Source organism: Bufo gargarizans, chromosome 4, assembly GCF_014858855.1.
Source record: "Bufo gargarizans isolate SCDJY-AF-19 chromosome 4, ASM1485885v1, whole genome shotgun sequence".
Classification (NCBI taxonomy): Eukaryota; Metazoa; Chordata; class Amphibia; order Anura; family Bufonidae; genus Bufo; species Bufo gargarizans.
The window spans coordinates 61,725,317-61,740,951 of record NC_058083.1 but is presented as its reverse complement, the minus strand read 5'-3'; the positions used below and the strand labels follow the sequence as shown (position 1 = coordinate 61,740,951).

The 15,635-nt window shown below is 40.8% G+C and overlaps 1 protein-coding gene across 1 annotated transcript in view; it reads left to right on the top strand.

The window, feature by feature from the left end:
• LOC122935208 (zinc finger protein 397-like) overlaps positions 1 to 15,142 on the top strand; it is a 1,371,324-nt gene extending 1,356,182 nt beyond the window's left edge. Inside the window, exons 12-13 of the mRNA XM_044290973.1 lie at positions 1,622 to 2,692; positions 15,018 to 15,142. Coding sequence (XP_044146908.1) covers positions 1,622 to 2,692; positions 15,018 to 15,142 — 1,196 coding nt within the window. The remainder of the gene's footprint in view (positions 1 to 1,621; positions 2,693 to 15,017) is intronic.
• Positions 15,143 to 15,635: the final 493 nt, after the last annotated feature.

Genomic DNA, 15,635 nt, shown 5'->3' with positions numbered 1-15,635 from the left:
CATTTCAGGGCTCCTAGGGCTTAGGTTCCGGTGTGTGTATTTTCACACCATCGGGGTTTATACATACTGACAGGAGTCAGGGCCAGGTTTAGAGATTTCCTAGGAGGTGACTGTTCTCCTCTCCCTAGCCATGTGGCCTAGTACTTTGTCCTTCTGTTGTTGTTCTGTGTTCCTCCCCTCCCTGTTCTCCGTGACAGTGAGGCTCCACCTTAGAGCTGCAGTGACCCCTGTGTTATGTACAGGAGCAGAGGGAGCTGTGACTGCTGATAGAAGTCCTCTCTGAGCTCTTCTCTCCATCCTCTCATGGTCCAGGTTAGGCACTCTGCTTATCAGCAGGTTTTGGGTGGCACCGGCTTCGATGAACAGCTGCAGTAATGGCAGAGGTCTAAGGAAAACCAGTTTATCTAGTTAAAGAGATTCCTTCGTGAAAATGGGGTATTTTATAAATACTTATTATAAACTGTTTTATTTTGGCCGTACTTTCCCATATTATCTCCTTGTGCCCCTATCATTAATAGTAAGTCAACGGGGCGAGAGGTGTATGGAGCAGGAACACGAGCTGTGGGTATCGGCTGTATTATAAAACCTATCCCAGTCTTTTAATCCCTTAGGTGCTGTGATCAGTAGTGCCTGTAGTATCTGAGTGGTTGTATAGGGGAGGGGCTTACTCTGCCCTCTGATCAGAGCACCCGTGGTGAACTTGCAGGGCGCTGATTGTTTGCTATGATAGCCTGTGGCCCTATGAAGGCTGAAAAGCTGATCCTAAGGCTCAGTCTGACTGGCAGCCTGTGAAAATCCCATAGACTATGATAGTATATTATTGCATTCTATGGTACAACGATCACATGTATATGTCACCTAAGGAGCCACTGAGGCACATAGTAAGATCGTCATGTCATTTTTAGCGTATAATGAACACCATAAAAACAAAACCCAAGAAACCTTGGCAGAAATGCAAGATATAGTGAATTAATTTGTGCCAAGAAAATATAAAACTTGTCCCACACAAAAATAAGCCCTCATCAGAAGTGAAAAAGGTTATGGTTCTTAGAAGGTGTTATTTTTCCTCCCCACATTCCAAGAGCCATAACTTGGAATTTTCCGGAATTTTGCTCCAATTATTATTGGAGGAAAATTTTTTTTTTTATTTACCATGTCTTGTATTTTAAAACAGGAAAAAATAGTTTGTGAGGTAAAATTTATAAAGAAACCACTAAACTAAACTGGTTTAGTTGTCCATATCAACCAGATTTCCTTCACATAAGCTTTGATAAATCTCTAAGGTAGTCTCATTATAATAGTAAGTGGAAGACTGGAATGAGTGACAGGATGATTGCACTGACATTCTCTGGAAAGGTCTAAATAAACATGGAGAGGACAGACAAAGACCACAAAATGATACTAATCAAAGCAATTAATATTGTACTAAAACTGGTCTGTATCACACACCTGGGTGAGAATGTGCTGGATAAATGTGATCGCTCTAGATACACCAGGTGAGCAGTTGGACGTGGACCTCCAGAGTAGCTCCGAGGTAGACATTTCTGTAGGCCTCTAAACCATCCTCCACCTCACCTTCTGCTAAGTGATTCACCATGTGCTTTTTTTTTATATCTAACAGAAAATTCCAATAAGAAATCTGATGGAAGGTTTATGTTATCACCAGATTATAAAGTAGAAGATGAAGATATCGGGCAGTGCTCTTTAGGAGAAAACCTCATTACCCATAATGTCCATCCAAGACTTCACAGTACAGATCTATCATATAATGCTCCTGGGCAGAAAGATGGTCACTATGGTAAATTTGGAAAACCGTTAACATATAGCTCAACAATTTTTGGGCACAGAAGAGTTGACACAGAAGAGAAGTCGTATTCCTGTTCAGAATGTGGGAAATATTTCGTATATAAATCACATCTTGTTAACCACGAGAAAATTCACACAAAAGAGAAGCCCTATTCATGTTCAGAATGTGGGAAATGTTTTAAAAATAAATCAAGCTGCTTCAAACATGAAAGAATTCACAGAGGGGAAAAGCCATTTCCATGTTTTGATTGTGGAAAATGTCTTGCTAGTAAATCAAGTCTTATTATACATAAGAAGATTCACACAGGAGAGAAGCCATTTTCATGTTCAGAATGTGAGAAATGCTTTATAAATAAAGCAGACCTTGTTATACATGAGAGAAGTCACACAGGAGAGAAACCATATTTGTGTAAACAGTGTGGCAAATCTTTTACATGTAAATCAAATATTGTGAAACATGAGCGAATTCACACAGGAGAGAAGCTATTCTCATGTTCAGAATGTGAGAAATGCTTTATATATAAATCAAATCTTGTTGAACATCAGAGATCTCACACAGGAGAGAAGCCATATTCATGCTCAGAATGCGGGAAAAGTTTTATAAATAAATCACATCTTGTTAGACATGAGCGAATTCACACAGGAGAGAAGCCATTTTCATGCTCAAAATGTGGGAAATGTTTTACAAATAAATCAAGTCTTGTTGTACATCAGAGATATCACACAGGAGAGAAGCCATATTCATGCTCAAAATGTGGGAAATGTTTTAAAGAAAATTTTTATCTTGTTTTACATGAGCAAGATCACACAGTACAGAAGCCATTTTCATGTTCAGAATGTGAGAAATCCTTTCTAGATAAATCAGCTCTTGTTATACATCAGAGATGTCACACAGGAGAGAAGCCGTATTCATGCTCAGAATGCGGGAAATGTTTTTCAAATAAATCAAGTCTTGTTAGACATGAGCGAATTCACACAGGAGAGAAGCCATTTTCATGCTCAGAATGTGGGAAATGTTTTACAAATAAATCAAGTCTTGTTGTACATCGGATATCTCACACAGGATAGAGGCCATAATCATGCTCAGATAAAAAATATATAGATAAAGACAGGCACTCACCACTTGGTATGTCTATAGAAATTATTTTATATTCATTAAAACACATAAGTATAAATATAACTAAAAATACATATATAATATACTGAGGTTCGGGATCAGCTTATATGAATGAATTCATAAAAGGATATACAGTATATACAAATCAGATTAATACTGAAAGTTGATATGTGCAAAAATATCTGCAAAAATATCTGTGTCTTGTGACTGTGAAATTAAATAAGATTGTGAAAAATAAGTACAGTTCTCCTGTAAAAAAGTCCTTCTCCAAAAAAAAAAAAAGGAATGGTGATAAGGATTAGTGTAGAAAACTTTGCAGTAACTTAATATCTTCTTGAAACTTATTTGCATACAGCGTGTATCCAATGTTATTGGTACAAGAAAGAGAAAGTCTTTCAATTTTTATCAGCATATGCCATCCACACTTACGATGATACAAGGTAACTCAAGACAGGGTTTGGCTGTTGGGGCGTCCCCCTCTTCCTCACCCCTCTTACCTTGTCTTCTAAGTGTGGCTGCCCTGAAAATTTAGCCGTTATTGCGCTTGCTGCGTCCGGTAATTATTAGTTGCTGTTTCGTGTCCTCTGGTCTCGGCGTTCCACGTGGTATACTTTCGTTTCGCCTTCCAAGTAACACTCAGCTGGAGTCGCGAAATCTCGCGATACCTTCTACCGATTTCTGTTTCGGCCGTATCCAGACCAGCGCATAAGTCTTTCTATTGACTCAATAGTCTCTTAGACTCGGCTCGGGTTTTTTTAGGTGGGTAGTTCGTCGCTCTCTCAAGGACCAGCCAGACGCGTTTCGAGGGGTCTCCCTCTTCCTCAGTGGCTATGATACGAATGCTACTACCCCCTTCTTTAAATACTCTATTTCCACAGATCCCACCCAAAACCCGACATGGACTTATCCTCTTTCAATTTCTACCAGATATAACCTCAGTATTTTTCTATAGACTATGCACCTTATACATACAAAAATTTATTTAATATAGTTTAAAAATTTATAGATTAATAAAATTCAATACAATTGATGAAATTTGTGTTAATAAAATTAATAAAATGTAGAAAAATTTATTAGGAAGTTGTGCTTAAAGAAATATTATATGAAAAATCCCATAGTGATGATTTCTGGGGAGAAAGATAGTTTCAAACACACCAGCCTGAAACCCAAAAGTAAGATGTATCCGAGACAACAAATAGGCCATGAGATGGCAGCATTTAAAAAATCTGTAGAAAATGATATAAGAAAGTTAAAAAACCAATGCAAAAATAGGAAATAATATAACAACACAAGAGATACAGGCCTTGAAACAACTACAAAAGAGTGAAAATATTACTATAAGACCTGCTGACAAAGGAGGAGCTATTGTCATTTTGGAGACACAAAAATATGAAGCAGAATGCCTTAGACAGTTGTCAGATACTGGTACATACTCCAGATTGTTGAGAGATCCAACAAGTGAATATAAGGTTGAATTGGAGAACTATGCCAGAGATGGTTGGGAAAGGGGAATCTTAAATGAACAGGAATTTAGGTTTATTAGTACCACCCACAGTAGATTACCAGTATTCTACTGTCTCCCAAAAGTACACAAAGATAAGTCTAATCCCCCAGGGAGACCAATCATCTCTGGTATAGGTTCACTAACCTCCAATCTGTCTCAATATATTGATAAACTCCTACAACCAAGTGTAAAAAAGAATTTTGCGTATATCAAAGATACGACCCAGATCATCAAAATAGTAGAGGGACTAAAATATGAAACAAACTGGATATTGGGAACTTTAGACGTTAGTTCCCTCTATACAGTTATAAATCATAATCAGGGGATACAAGCTCTAAAGAGCCAATTAAAGATACATAGTGATCTCCAGGAAAAACAAATAGATTTTGTGGCGGAGGGGGTCAAATTCATTTTGACCCATAATTATTTCTTCCACAATATGGACTGTTATCTACAGACTAGAGGAACCGCCATGGGTACCAGGTTTGCCCCCAGCTATGCTAATTTATTTATGGCACAGTGGGAATGTGAAGAGATCTTACCCAGGCTGGGGGCGGACCTGGTACTGTGGCACAGGTTCATAGATGACATCCTGTTCATCTGGAGAGGGACGAAGGATGATTTGGATGTATTTCTCAGAAATGTAGATGTCAATCCATATAATCTCAAATTTTCTGCCAACATAAGTGTAGAGAAAATAGAATTCTTAGACCTGTCAATTAGAGTGCAGAATAAACAATTGATCTGCAGTACATATCAAAAAGAAGTTTCTCGGAACAGCTATATCCTGTTCTCAAGCTGCCATCTACCAAGATGGTTGCTTGAAGTCCCCAAGGGACAATTTAAACGGATAAAAAGAAATTGTACAGATGATGCAGATTTTGAAAAGGAGGCTGAAGATATGAAAGAATGTTTTCTAATGAAAAATTATCCCAATAAAATATTAGATAAAGCACTCACAACGGTTAGGAACACACAGAGGGAAACTTTCTTTAGAGAAAAAGAGAATATAAAGGAAGGAGGAGAAACAGATCAATTTAGAATAATATTACCCTTTAGTAAGCAACACAAACAAATTGAAACGATTGTGAAGAAACATTGGCATCATCTATTGAAGGATAGACTAATAGGCCCCTTGATTAAGAGTGGCCCTCAAATTACATACACTAGGGCCCAAAACCTTTCTTTAAAGGTGGCACCAACGATTAAGAATAAAGAGAAAAAGAATATGTCTATGCAGAGCTGGTTGAATTTGAGTGGTTTTTATAAATGTGGGAAATGTGGAATATGTAAATTGACATCCTTCCCCAAGAAGACCACTGAAATCCAATCACGGGTGAACTCTTTCATATGGAAAATTAAAGAGTTCTTGACCTGCAGCTCAACCAACATTCTATACATAATAGAATGCCAATGTAAAAAACAATATATTGGGAGAACAAAACGTTCTTTAAAAAAAAGATTGTCAGAACATATCACCAATATTAGAAATGGTTATGAAAAGCACTCTCTTTCGTTGCACTACAAAGAACACCACAACAAAAACCCTGAGGGTATGGTCTTCGCAGCCTTTGAAAAAATAGAGGTACATTGGAGAGGGGGAGACCATATCTCCAGGATGTCTAGGCAGGAATCTAGACGAATTTTCGATTTCGAAACACTTATCCCACAGGGGTTGAACTCAGACTTTGAGATTTTTGGTTTCTTATAGAGAAAGGAGACGGGTGCCTTCCTCTGATGAGACATCCTGAGTGGGCTGTTAACCAGCACCAGGATCTCCCCTCCGAGTTAGGCTCCCTCTCCCCATACTACTCTACGCTCTCATTTAGGAGACTTTAGTTAAGAAAATAAGAAAAAAGAAAAAAAGAATAAAAAGAATATGGAGAATGAAAGTATCCCCTCCCTTGGGAAATAATATATATGGTATAACTAAAAAACATAAGGGGAATCAAAATCTATAAAAAACGCACACAAAACGCATGAAAAACGCATATGCGTTTTTTGAGTGTGATGCGTTTTTACTATGTCTTGAATATAGAAATACAGAGAATAACTTGAAAACAACTATATACAGTTAAAATGAAAAGTTTTTTCAGTCTGTCAACGTTTTATACATTTTATTAATTTTATTAACACAAATTTCATCAATTGTATTGAATTTTATTAATCTATAAATTTTTAAACTATATTAAATAAATTTTTGTATGTATAAGGTGCATAGTCTATAGAAAAATACTGAGGTTATATCTGGTAGAAATTGAAAGAGGATAAGTCCATGTCGGGTTTTGGGTGGGATCTGTGGAAATAGAGTATTTAAAGAAGGGGGTAGTAGCATTCGTATCATAGCCACTGAGGAAGAGGGAGACCCCTCGAAACGCGTCTGGCTGGTCCCTGAGAGAGCGACGAACTACCCACCTAAAAAAACCCGAGCCGAGTCTAAGAGACTATTGAGTCAATAGAAAGACTTATGCGCTGGTCTGGATACGGCCGAAACAGAAATCGGTAGAAGGTATCGCGAGATTTCGCGACTCCAGCTGAGTGTTACTTGGAAGGCGAAACGAAAGTATACCACGTGGAACGCCGAGACCAGAGGACACGAAACAGCAACTAATAATTACCGGACGCAGCAAGCGCAATAACGGCAAAATTTTCAGGGCAGCCACACTTAGAAGACAAGGTAAGAGGGGTGAGGAAGAGGGGGACGCCCCAACAGCCAAACCCTGTCTTGAGTTACCTTGTATCATCGTAAGTGTGGATGGCATATGCTGATAAAAATTGAAAGACTTTCTCTTTCTTGTACCAATAACATTGGATACACGCTGTATGCAAATAAGTTTCAAGAAAATATTAAGTTACTGCAAAGTTTTCTACACTAATCCTTATCACCATTCCTTTTTTTTTTGGAGAAGGACTTTTTTACAGGAGAACTGTACTTATTTTTCACAATCTTATTTAATTTCACAGTCACAAGACACAGATATTTTTGCAGATATTTTTGCACATATTATCAACTTTCAGTATTAATCTGATTTGTATATACTGTATATCCTTTTATGAATTCATTCATATAAGCTGATCCCGAACCTCAGTATATTATATATGTATTTTTAGTTATATTTATACTTATGTGTTTTAACCACCTCCGGACCGCCTAACGCAGATGTGCGGTCCGGAGGTGGCAGCCCTGCGCAGAGTCACGCATATACGCGTCATCTCGCGAGGGCCGGGATTTCCTGTGAACGCGCGCACACAGGCGCGCGCGCTCACAGGAACGGAAGGTAAGCGAGTGGATCTCCAGCCTGCCAGCGGCGATCGCTCGCTGGCAGGCTGGAGATCCGAATTTTTTAACCCCTAACAGGTATATTAGACGCTGTTTTCATAACAGCGTCTAATATACCTCCTACCTGGTCCTCTGGTGGTCCCTTTTGTTAGGATCGACCACCAGAGGACTCAGTCATTGATCACCGCCCTGTCATTGATCACCCCCCCTGTCAGGCTCCGTTCAGACGTCCGTATGATTTTTACGGATCCACGGATACATGGATCGGATCCGCAAAAAGCATACGGACGTCTGAATGGAGCCTTACAGGGGGGTGATCAATGACAGGCGGGTGATCACCCATATACACTCCCTGATCACCCCCTGTCATTGATCACCCCCCTGTCATTGATCACTCCCCTGTAAGGCTCCATTCAGACGTCCGCATGATTTTTACGGATCCATGGATACATGGATCGGATCCGCAAAACACATGCGGACGTCTGAATGGAGCCTTACAGGGGGTGATCAATGACAGGCGGGTGATCACCCATATACACTCCCTGATCACCCCCCTGTCATTGATAACCCCCCTGTAAGGCTCCATTCAGACGTTCGCATGCGTTTTGTGGATCCGATCCATGTATCCATGGATCCGTAAAAAATCATGCGGATGTCTGAATGGAGCCTTACAGGGGGGGTGATCAGTGACAGGGGGGTGATCACCCTGATTACCCTGATCACCCCCTGTCATTGATAACCCCCCTGTAAGGCTCCATTCAGACGTCCACATGCGTTTTGTGGATCCGATCCATGTATCCATGGATCCGTAAAAAATCATGCGGATGTCTGAATGGAGCCTTACAGGGGGGGTGATCAGTGACAGGGGGGTGATTACCCTGATCACCCCCTGTCATTGATAACCCCCCTGTAAGGCTCCATTCAGACGTCCACATGCGTTTTGTGGATCCGATCCATGTATCCATGGATCCGTAAAAAATCATGCGGATGTCTGAATGGAGCCTTACAGGGGGGGTGATCAGTGACAGGGGGGTGATCACCCTGATTACCCTGATCACCCCCTGTCATTGATAACCCCCCTGTAAGGCTCCATTCAGACGTCCACATGCGTTTTGTGGATCCGATCCATGTATCCATGGATCCGTAAAAAATCATGCGGATGTCTGAATAGAGCCTTACAGGGGGGGTGATCAGTGACAGGGGGGTGATCACCCTGATTACCCTGATCACCCCCTGTCATTGATAACCCCCCTGTAAGGCTCCATTCAGACGTCCGCATGCGTTTTGTGGATCCGATCCATGTATCCATGGATCCGTAAAAAATCATGCGGATGTCTGAATGGAGCCTTACAGGGGGGGTGATCAGTGACAGGGGGGTGATCACCCTGATTACCCTGATCACCCCCTGTCATTGATAACCCCCCTGTAAGGCTCCATTCAGACGTCCACATGCGTTTTGTGGATCCGATCCATGTATCCATGGATCCGTAAAAAATCATGCGGATGTCTGAATGGAGCCTTACAGGGGGGGTGATCAGTGACAGGGGGGTGATCACCCTGATTACCCTGATCACCCCCTGTCATTGATAACCCCCCTGTAAGGCTCCATTCAGACGTCCGCATGCGTTTTGTGGATCCGATCCATGTATCCATGGATCCGTAAAAAATCATGCGGATGTCTGAATGGAGCCTTACAGGGGGGGTGATCAGTGACAGGGGGGTGATCACCCTGATTACCCTGATCACCCCCTGTCATTGATAACCCCCCTGTAAGGCTCCATTCAGACGTCCACATGCGTTTTGTGGATCCGATCCATGTATCCATGGATCCGTAAAAAATCATGCGGATGTCTGAATGGAGCCTTACAGGGGGGGTGATCAGTGACAGGGGGGTGATCACCCTGATTACCCTGATCACCCCCTGTCATTGATAACCCCCCTGTAAGGCTCCATTCAGACGTCCGCATGCGTTTTGTGGATCCGATCCATGTATCCATGGATCCGTAAAAAATCATGCGGATGTCTGAATGGAGCCTTACAGGGGGGGTGATCAGTGACAGGGTGGTGATCACCCTGATTACCCTGATCACCCCCTGTCATTGATAACCCCCCTGTAAGGCTCCATTCAGATGTCCACATGCGTTTTGTGGATCCGATCCATGTATCCATGGATCCGTAAAAAATCATGCGGATGTCTGAATGGAGCCTTACAGGGGGGGTGATCAGTGACAGGGGGGTGATCACCCTGATTACCCTGATCACCCCCTGTCATTGATAACCCCCCTGTAAGGCTCCATTCAGACGTCCGCATGCGTTCTGTGGATCCGATACATGTATCCATGGATCCGTAAAAAATCATGCGGATGTCTGAATGGAGCCTTACAGGGGGGGTGATCAATGACAGGGGGGTGATCAGGGAGTCTATATGGGTGATCACCCCCCTGTCATTGATCACCCCCCCCCCCCCTGGTAAGGCTCCATTCAGACATTTTTTTTGGCACAAGTTAGCGGAAATTTTTTGTTTGTTTTTGTTTTTTCTTACAAAGTCTCATATTCCACTAACTTGTGTCAAAAAATAAAATCTCACATGAACTCACCATACCCCTCACGGAATCCAAATGCGTAAACATTTTTAGACATTTATATTCCAGACTTCTTCTCACGCTTTAGGGCCCCTAAAAAGCCAGGGCAGTATAAATACCCCACATGTGACCCCATTTCGGAAAGAAGACACCCCAAGGTATTCCGTGAGGGGCATATTGAGTCCATGAAAGATTGAAATTTTTGTCCTAAGTTAGCGGAAAGTGAGACTTTGTGAGAAAAAAACAAAAAAAAATCAATATCCGCTAACTTATGCAAAAAAAAAATAATTTCTAGGAACTCGCCAGGCCCCTCATTGAATACCTTGGGGTGTCTTCTTTCCAAAGTGGGGTCACATGTGGGGTATTTATACTGCCCTGGCTTTTTAGGGGCCCGAAAGTGTGAGAAGAAGTCTGGGATCCAAATGTCTAAAAATGCCCTCCTAAAAGGAATTTGGGCACCTTTGCGCATCTAGGCTGCAAAAAAGTGTCACACATGTGGTATCGCTGTACTCAGGAGAAGTTGGGGAATGTGTTTCGGGGTGTCATTTTACATATACCCATGCTGGGTGAGAAAAATATCTTGGTCAAATGCCAACTTTGTATAAAAAAATGGGAAAAGTTGTCTTTTGCCAAGATATTTCTCTCACCCAGCATGGGTATATGTAAAATGACCCCCCAAAACACATTGCCCAACTTCTCCTGAGTACGGCGATACCACATGTGTGACACTTTTTTGCAGCCAAGGTGGGCAAAGGGGCACATATTCCAAAGTGCACCTTTCGGATTTCGCAGGCCATTTTTTACACATTTTGATTGCAAGGTACTTCTTACACATTTGGGCCCCTAAATTGCCAGGGCAGTATAACTACGCCACAAGTGACCCCATTTTGGAAAGAAGACACCCCAAGGTATTCCGTGAGGGGCACGGCGAGTTCCTAGAATTTTTTATTTTTTGTCACAAGTTAGCCAAAAATGATGATTTTTCTTTTTTTTTCTTTTTTCCTTACAAAGTCTCATATTCCACTAACTTGCGACAAAAAAAAAAAAATTCTAGGAACTCGCCATGCCCCTCACGGAATACCTTAGGGTGTCTTCTTTCCAAAATGGGGTCACTTGTGGCGTAGTTATACTGCCCTGGCAATTTAGGGGCCCAAATGTGTGAGAAGAACTTTGCAATCAAAATGTGTAAAAAATGACCGGTGAAATCCGAAAGGTGCAGTTTGGAATATGTGCCCCTTTGCCCACCTTGGCAGCAAAAAAGTGTGACACATCTGGTATCGCCGTACTCAGGAGAAGTTGGGCAATGTGTTTTGGGGTGTCATTTTACATATACCCATGCTGGGTGAGAAAAATATCTTGGTCAAATGCCAACTTTGTATAAAAAAATGGGAAAAGTTGTCTTTTGCCAAGATATTTCTCTCACCCAGCATGGGTATATGTAAAATGACATCCCAAAACACATTCCCCAACTTCTCCTGAGTACGGCGATACCAGATGTGTGACACTTTTTTGATGCCAAGGTGGGCAAAGGGGCACATATTCCAAAGTGCACCTTTTGGATTTCACCGGTCATTTTTTACACATTTTGATTGCAAAGTTCTTCTCACACATTTGGGCCCCTAAATTGCCAGTGCAGTATAACTACCCCACAAGTGACCCCATTTTGGAAAGAAGACACCCCAAGGTATTCTGTGAGGGGCATGGTGAGTTCCTAGAATTTTTTATTTTTTGTCGCAAGTTAGTGGAATATGAGACTTTGTAAGAAAAAATAAAAAAAATAAAATCATCATAATTTTCCGCTAACTTGTGACAAAAAATAAAAAGTTCTATGAACTCACTATGCCCATCAGCGAATACCTTAGGGTGTCTACTTTCCGAAATGGGGTCATTTGTGGGGTTTTTCTACTGTCTGGGCATTGTAGAACCTCAGGAATCATGACAGGTGCTCAGAAAGTCAGAGCTGTTTCAAAAAGCGGAAATTCAAATTTTTGTACCATAGTTTGTAAACGCTATAACTTTTACCCAAACCATTTTTTTTTTGCCCAAACATTTTTTTTTTATCAAAGACATGTAGAACAATAAATTTGGCGAAAAATTTATATATGGATGTCGTTTTTTTTGCAAAATTTTACAGCTGAAAGTGAAAAATGTCATTTTTTTGCAAAAAAATCGTTACATTTTGATTAATAACAAAAAAAGTAAAAATGTCAGCAGCAATAAAATACCACCAAATGAAAGCTCCATTAGTGAGAAGAAAAGTAGGTAAAATTCATTTCGGTGGTAAGTTGCATGACCGAGCGATAAACGGTGAAAGGAGTGTAGTGCCGAAGTGTAAAAAGTGCTCTGGTCATGAAGGGGGTTTCACCTAGCGGGGCTGAAGTGGTTAATGAATATAAAATAATTTCTATAGACATACCAAGTGGTGAGTGCCTGTCTTTATCTATATATTTTTTATCTGCTCTATTATTGATGAATAGGTGATTCATCTTAAAGACAGCGCACCTTTACCATATTGATAGATACGGGTGAGCCACGATATCAATCTTACCATAATCATGCTCAGAATGCAGAAAATGTTTTAAAGAAAAATTACATCTTGTTACACATGAGCAAAATCACACAGTAGAGAAGCCATTTTCATGTTCAGAATGTGAGAAATGCTTTATAAATAAATCAGACCTTGTTATACACAAGAGACCTCACACAGTAGAGAAGCCGTATCCATGCTCAGAATGTGAGAAATGTTTTAAAGGTAAACCAAGTCTTGTTAAACATCAGAGAAATCAAACAGGTGAGATGTTTTCGTGTTCAGAATGTGGGAAATGCTTTACACAAAAGTCACGTCTTGTTAGACATGAGAGAAGCCCTAGCTTACTATGCGGGAAATTCACACAGGAAATTCACACAGGAGAGAAGCCATATTTCTGTTCTGAATGTGGGAAATGTTTTATTACTAAAGCCAAACTTGGGATTCATCTGAGAAGTCACACAGTTCAGAAGGTGTTTTAATCTTTTATGTGTGGAAAATGTATTAGAAGGAAGGAGAAAAATGATTTGAACCCAGCAAGTTTCACAGATTTTAAGCAATTTTAGCCAATAAGGAGATTTTATTTTTGGGCTGAATCAACCTGGATTGGCCAGACATCCAAATGATATTTACCTGAAGTCATCAGTGGCCGGGATCCATGGAGGTAAATTGTTGCTAATATAAGGAACTCAAGAAGAGCCTTGTATTCTGCCAGAGCAGTGAAGATGAATTATCTCCATGAACATTTTTTTCTTACTGTATTCATATCTCCACCCACACTGCAGGAGAATCCAGAGGACATAGTAAAAAAAAAGGAAGGACTCCCCATGAAATCTTTTAATGTACTTTATATGGACATATTGATGATACAGTATATAAAGATAAAGGTGCTGGAACTTGGGAAAAACAGTAATAAATTGAATTCACAATTTTTTTGAGCCAAAAAAATTCTCGGATCGAACACTTGATGCTATCCTTTGGCATAAGCAACCTTGGCAATCTTTTATTGTAAAGCCTCATTCACACTTCAGATTTTTTTTATCAGTCCTTTATATAAGTTTTTGTCATCCATAACTAGGAGGAAGACGTGGAAATCTTTTCATTACACGTGTGTCTGTTCACGTTCTGCTCCTGGTTCAGGCTTATACAAACAATGACCGAAATACACAAGTGTGTGAATGAGGCCGTTGTGGTTACTAGACTCTTATATGTAAGATTTTGTTTCCTGCTCAGTACAGTGGCTCAGTGGTTAGCACTGGTATGCAACATGTTGGCTCATTGGTTAGCACTGGTGTCTTGCAGCGCTGGAGTTCTAGGTTCAAATCCGACCAAGGACAACATCGGCATGGAGTTAGTATGTTCTCCCCGTGTTTATGTGGGTTTCCTCCTTGTTCTCAGGTTTCTCCCGCACTCCAAAGACAGACTGATAGGGAACTTAGATTGTAAGCCCCATTGGGTACAGTGTGATGTTAATGTCTGTACCGCTCTGCCGAATATGTCAGCGCTATATAAGTGCATAAATAAAAATACACTTTACAAATTTTCTCCAAGTGTTAGTGATTTTTGTTCAAGTTCAGCTGCTTTATCTTTTTTATATTGTTTAAATGAGGATGAAATATTGATATCACCACATTGTGACAAAAAACAAACTTGCACAGAGTTAACCCTTATGTTTTTACATACTAACATATGAACTGGTAGACATACCGTCTGTCCAGTTCAGCCTGTCATTCTACAAAGCTATCCTGCAAAGTTGATCCAGACAAAGCAAATTTTCCTCACTTTAGGGGGAAAAATTCCTTCCCGACTCCAGTCAGGCATCAGAATAACTTCCTGGATCAACGACCCCTCTCTAGCGACTATAACCTGTAATATTATCACCCTCCAGAAATACCATTACACCATTACAACGTGACTATATTCGGAGACTTGAAGCCCTATTACACAAGCCGAGGATCAGGCGACTTATTGGGAACAACCTTGATGGCATCTTTCATGGGACAACAGAAATCCTTGTTTGCCCGGGGCACTGACCTTGTGTAGACAGGATATGATGCTGACAGATTCAGTTCGCTTCAGGCTGCGGGAAAGGCCGTTATATAAGTGCTGATTACTAATATACAGGGTGGTTGGTGCTCGTCATTAGCCCTGTGATCGTCATGGGTAACTTCACCCTTTGACGCTTCAGGTTCTGTAAACAGGTAAATCTGAAGGGGCTGAGAACGATGTAAGGAAACGCAAGACGACATCGGGGTTTTACTTTACACACAAGGCCGCTCTAGTTGTGTTACCTCCACAGAACAGGGACCACATGAAGGTTTCCTGACACAGCCGCACAGTCACCCCCATCATCCTGCTCTGTACGTTATGTGTGACACAGCCGCACAGTCACCCCCATCATCTTGCTCTGTACATTGTGTGACAGCCGCGCAATCACCCCCATCATCCTGTTCTCTACAGCATGTGTGACGATGTTGTTATTTATATATATATTTATTTTTTATAAAATTCTTTTTTTCTCACTGTAATTTTTTTTTTTTATACTTGGTGACTTGTGGATGGAGTTTTGTCAGTTTACCTAAGAGGGTTTGTCTGTCTCTGTTAACAAGACATGATGTCACATCACATGGTGGAGATTGGCTGCCTAGGTACAAGACATGATGTCACATCACATGGTGGAGATTGGCTGCCTACAGTCCTGTTCAAAATAATAGCAGTCAGACATCACTAACCTGATCAAGCTCTGTTTTTGGTAGAAATGATATTTCTACATGGCAAATATTTTAGTTGCAGGTGTAGTAGAGTAATAGAAACAGTCT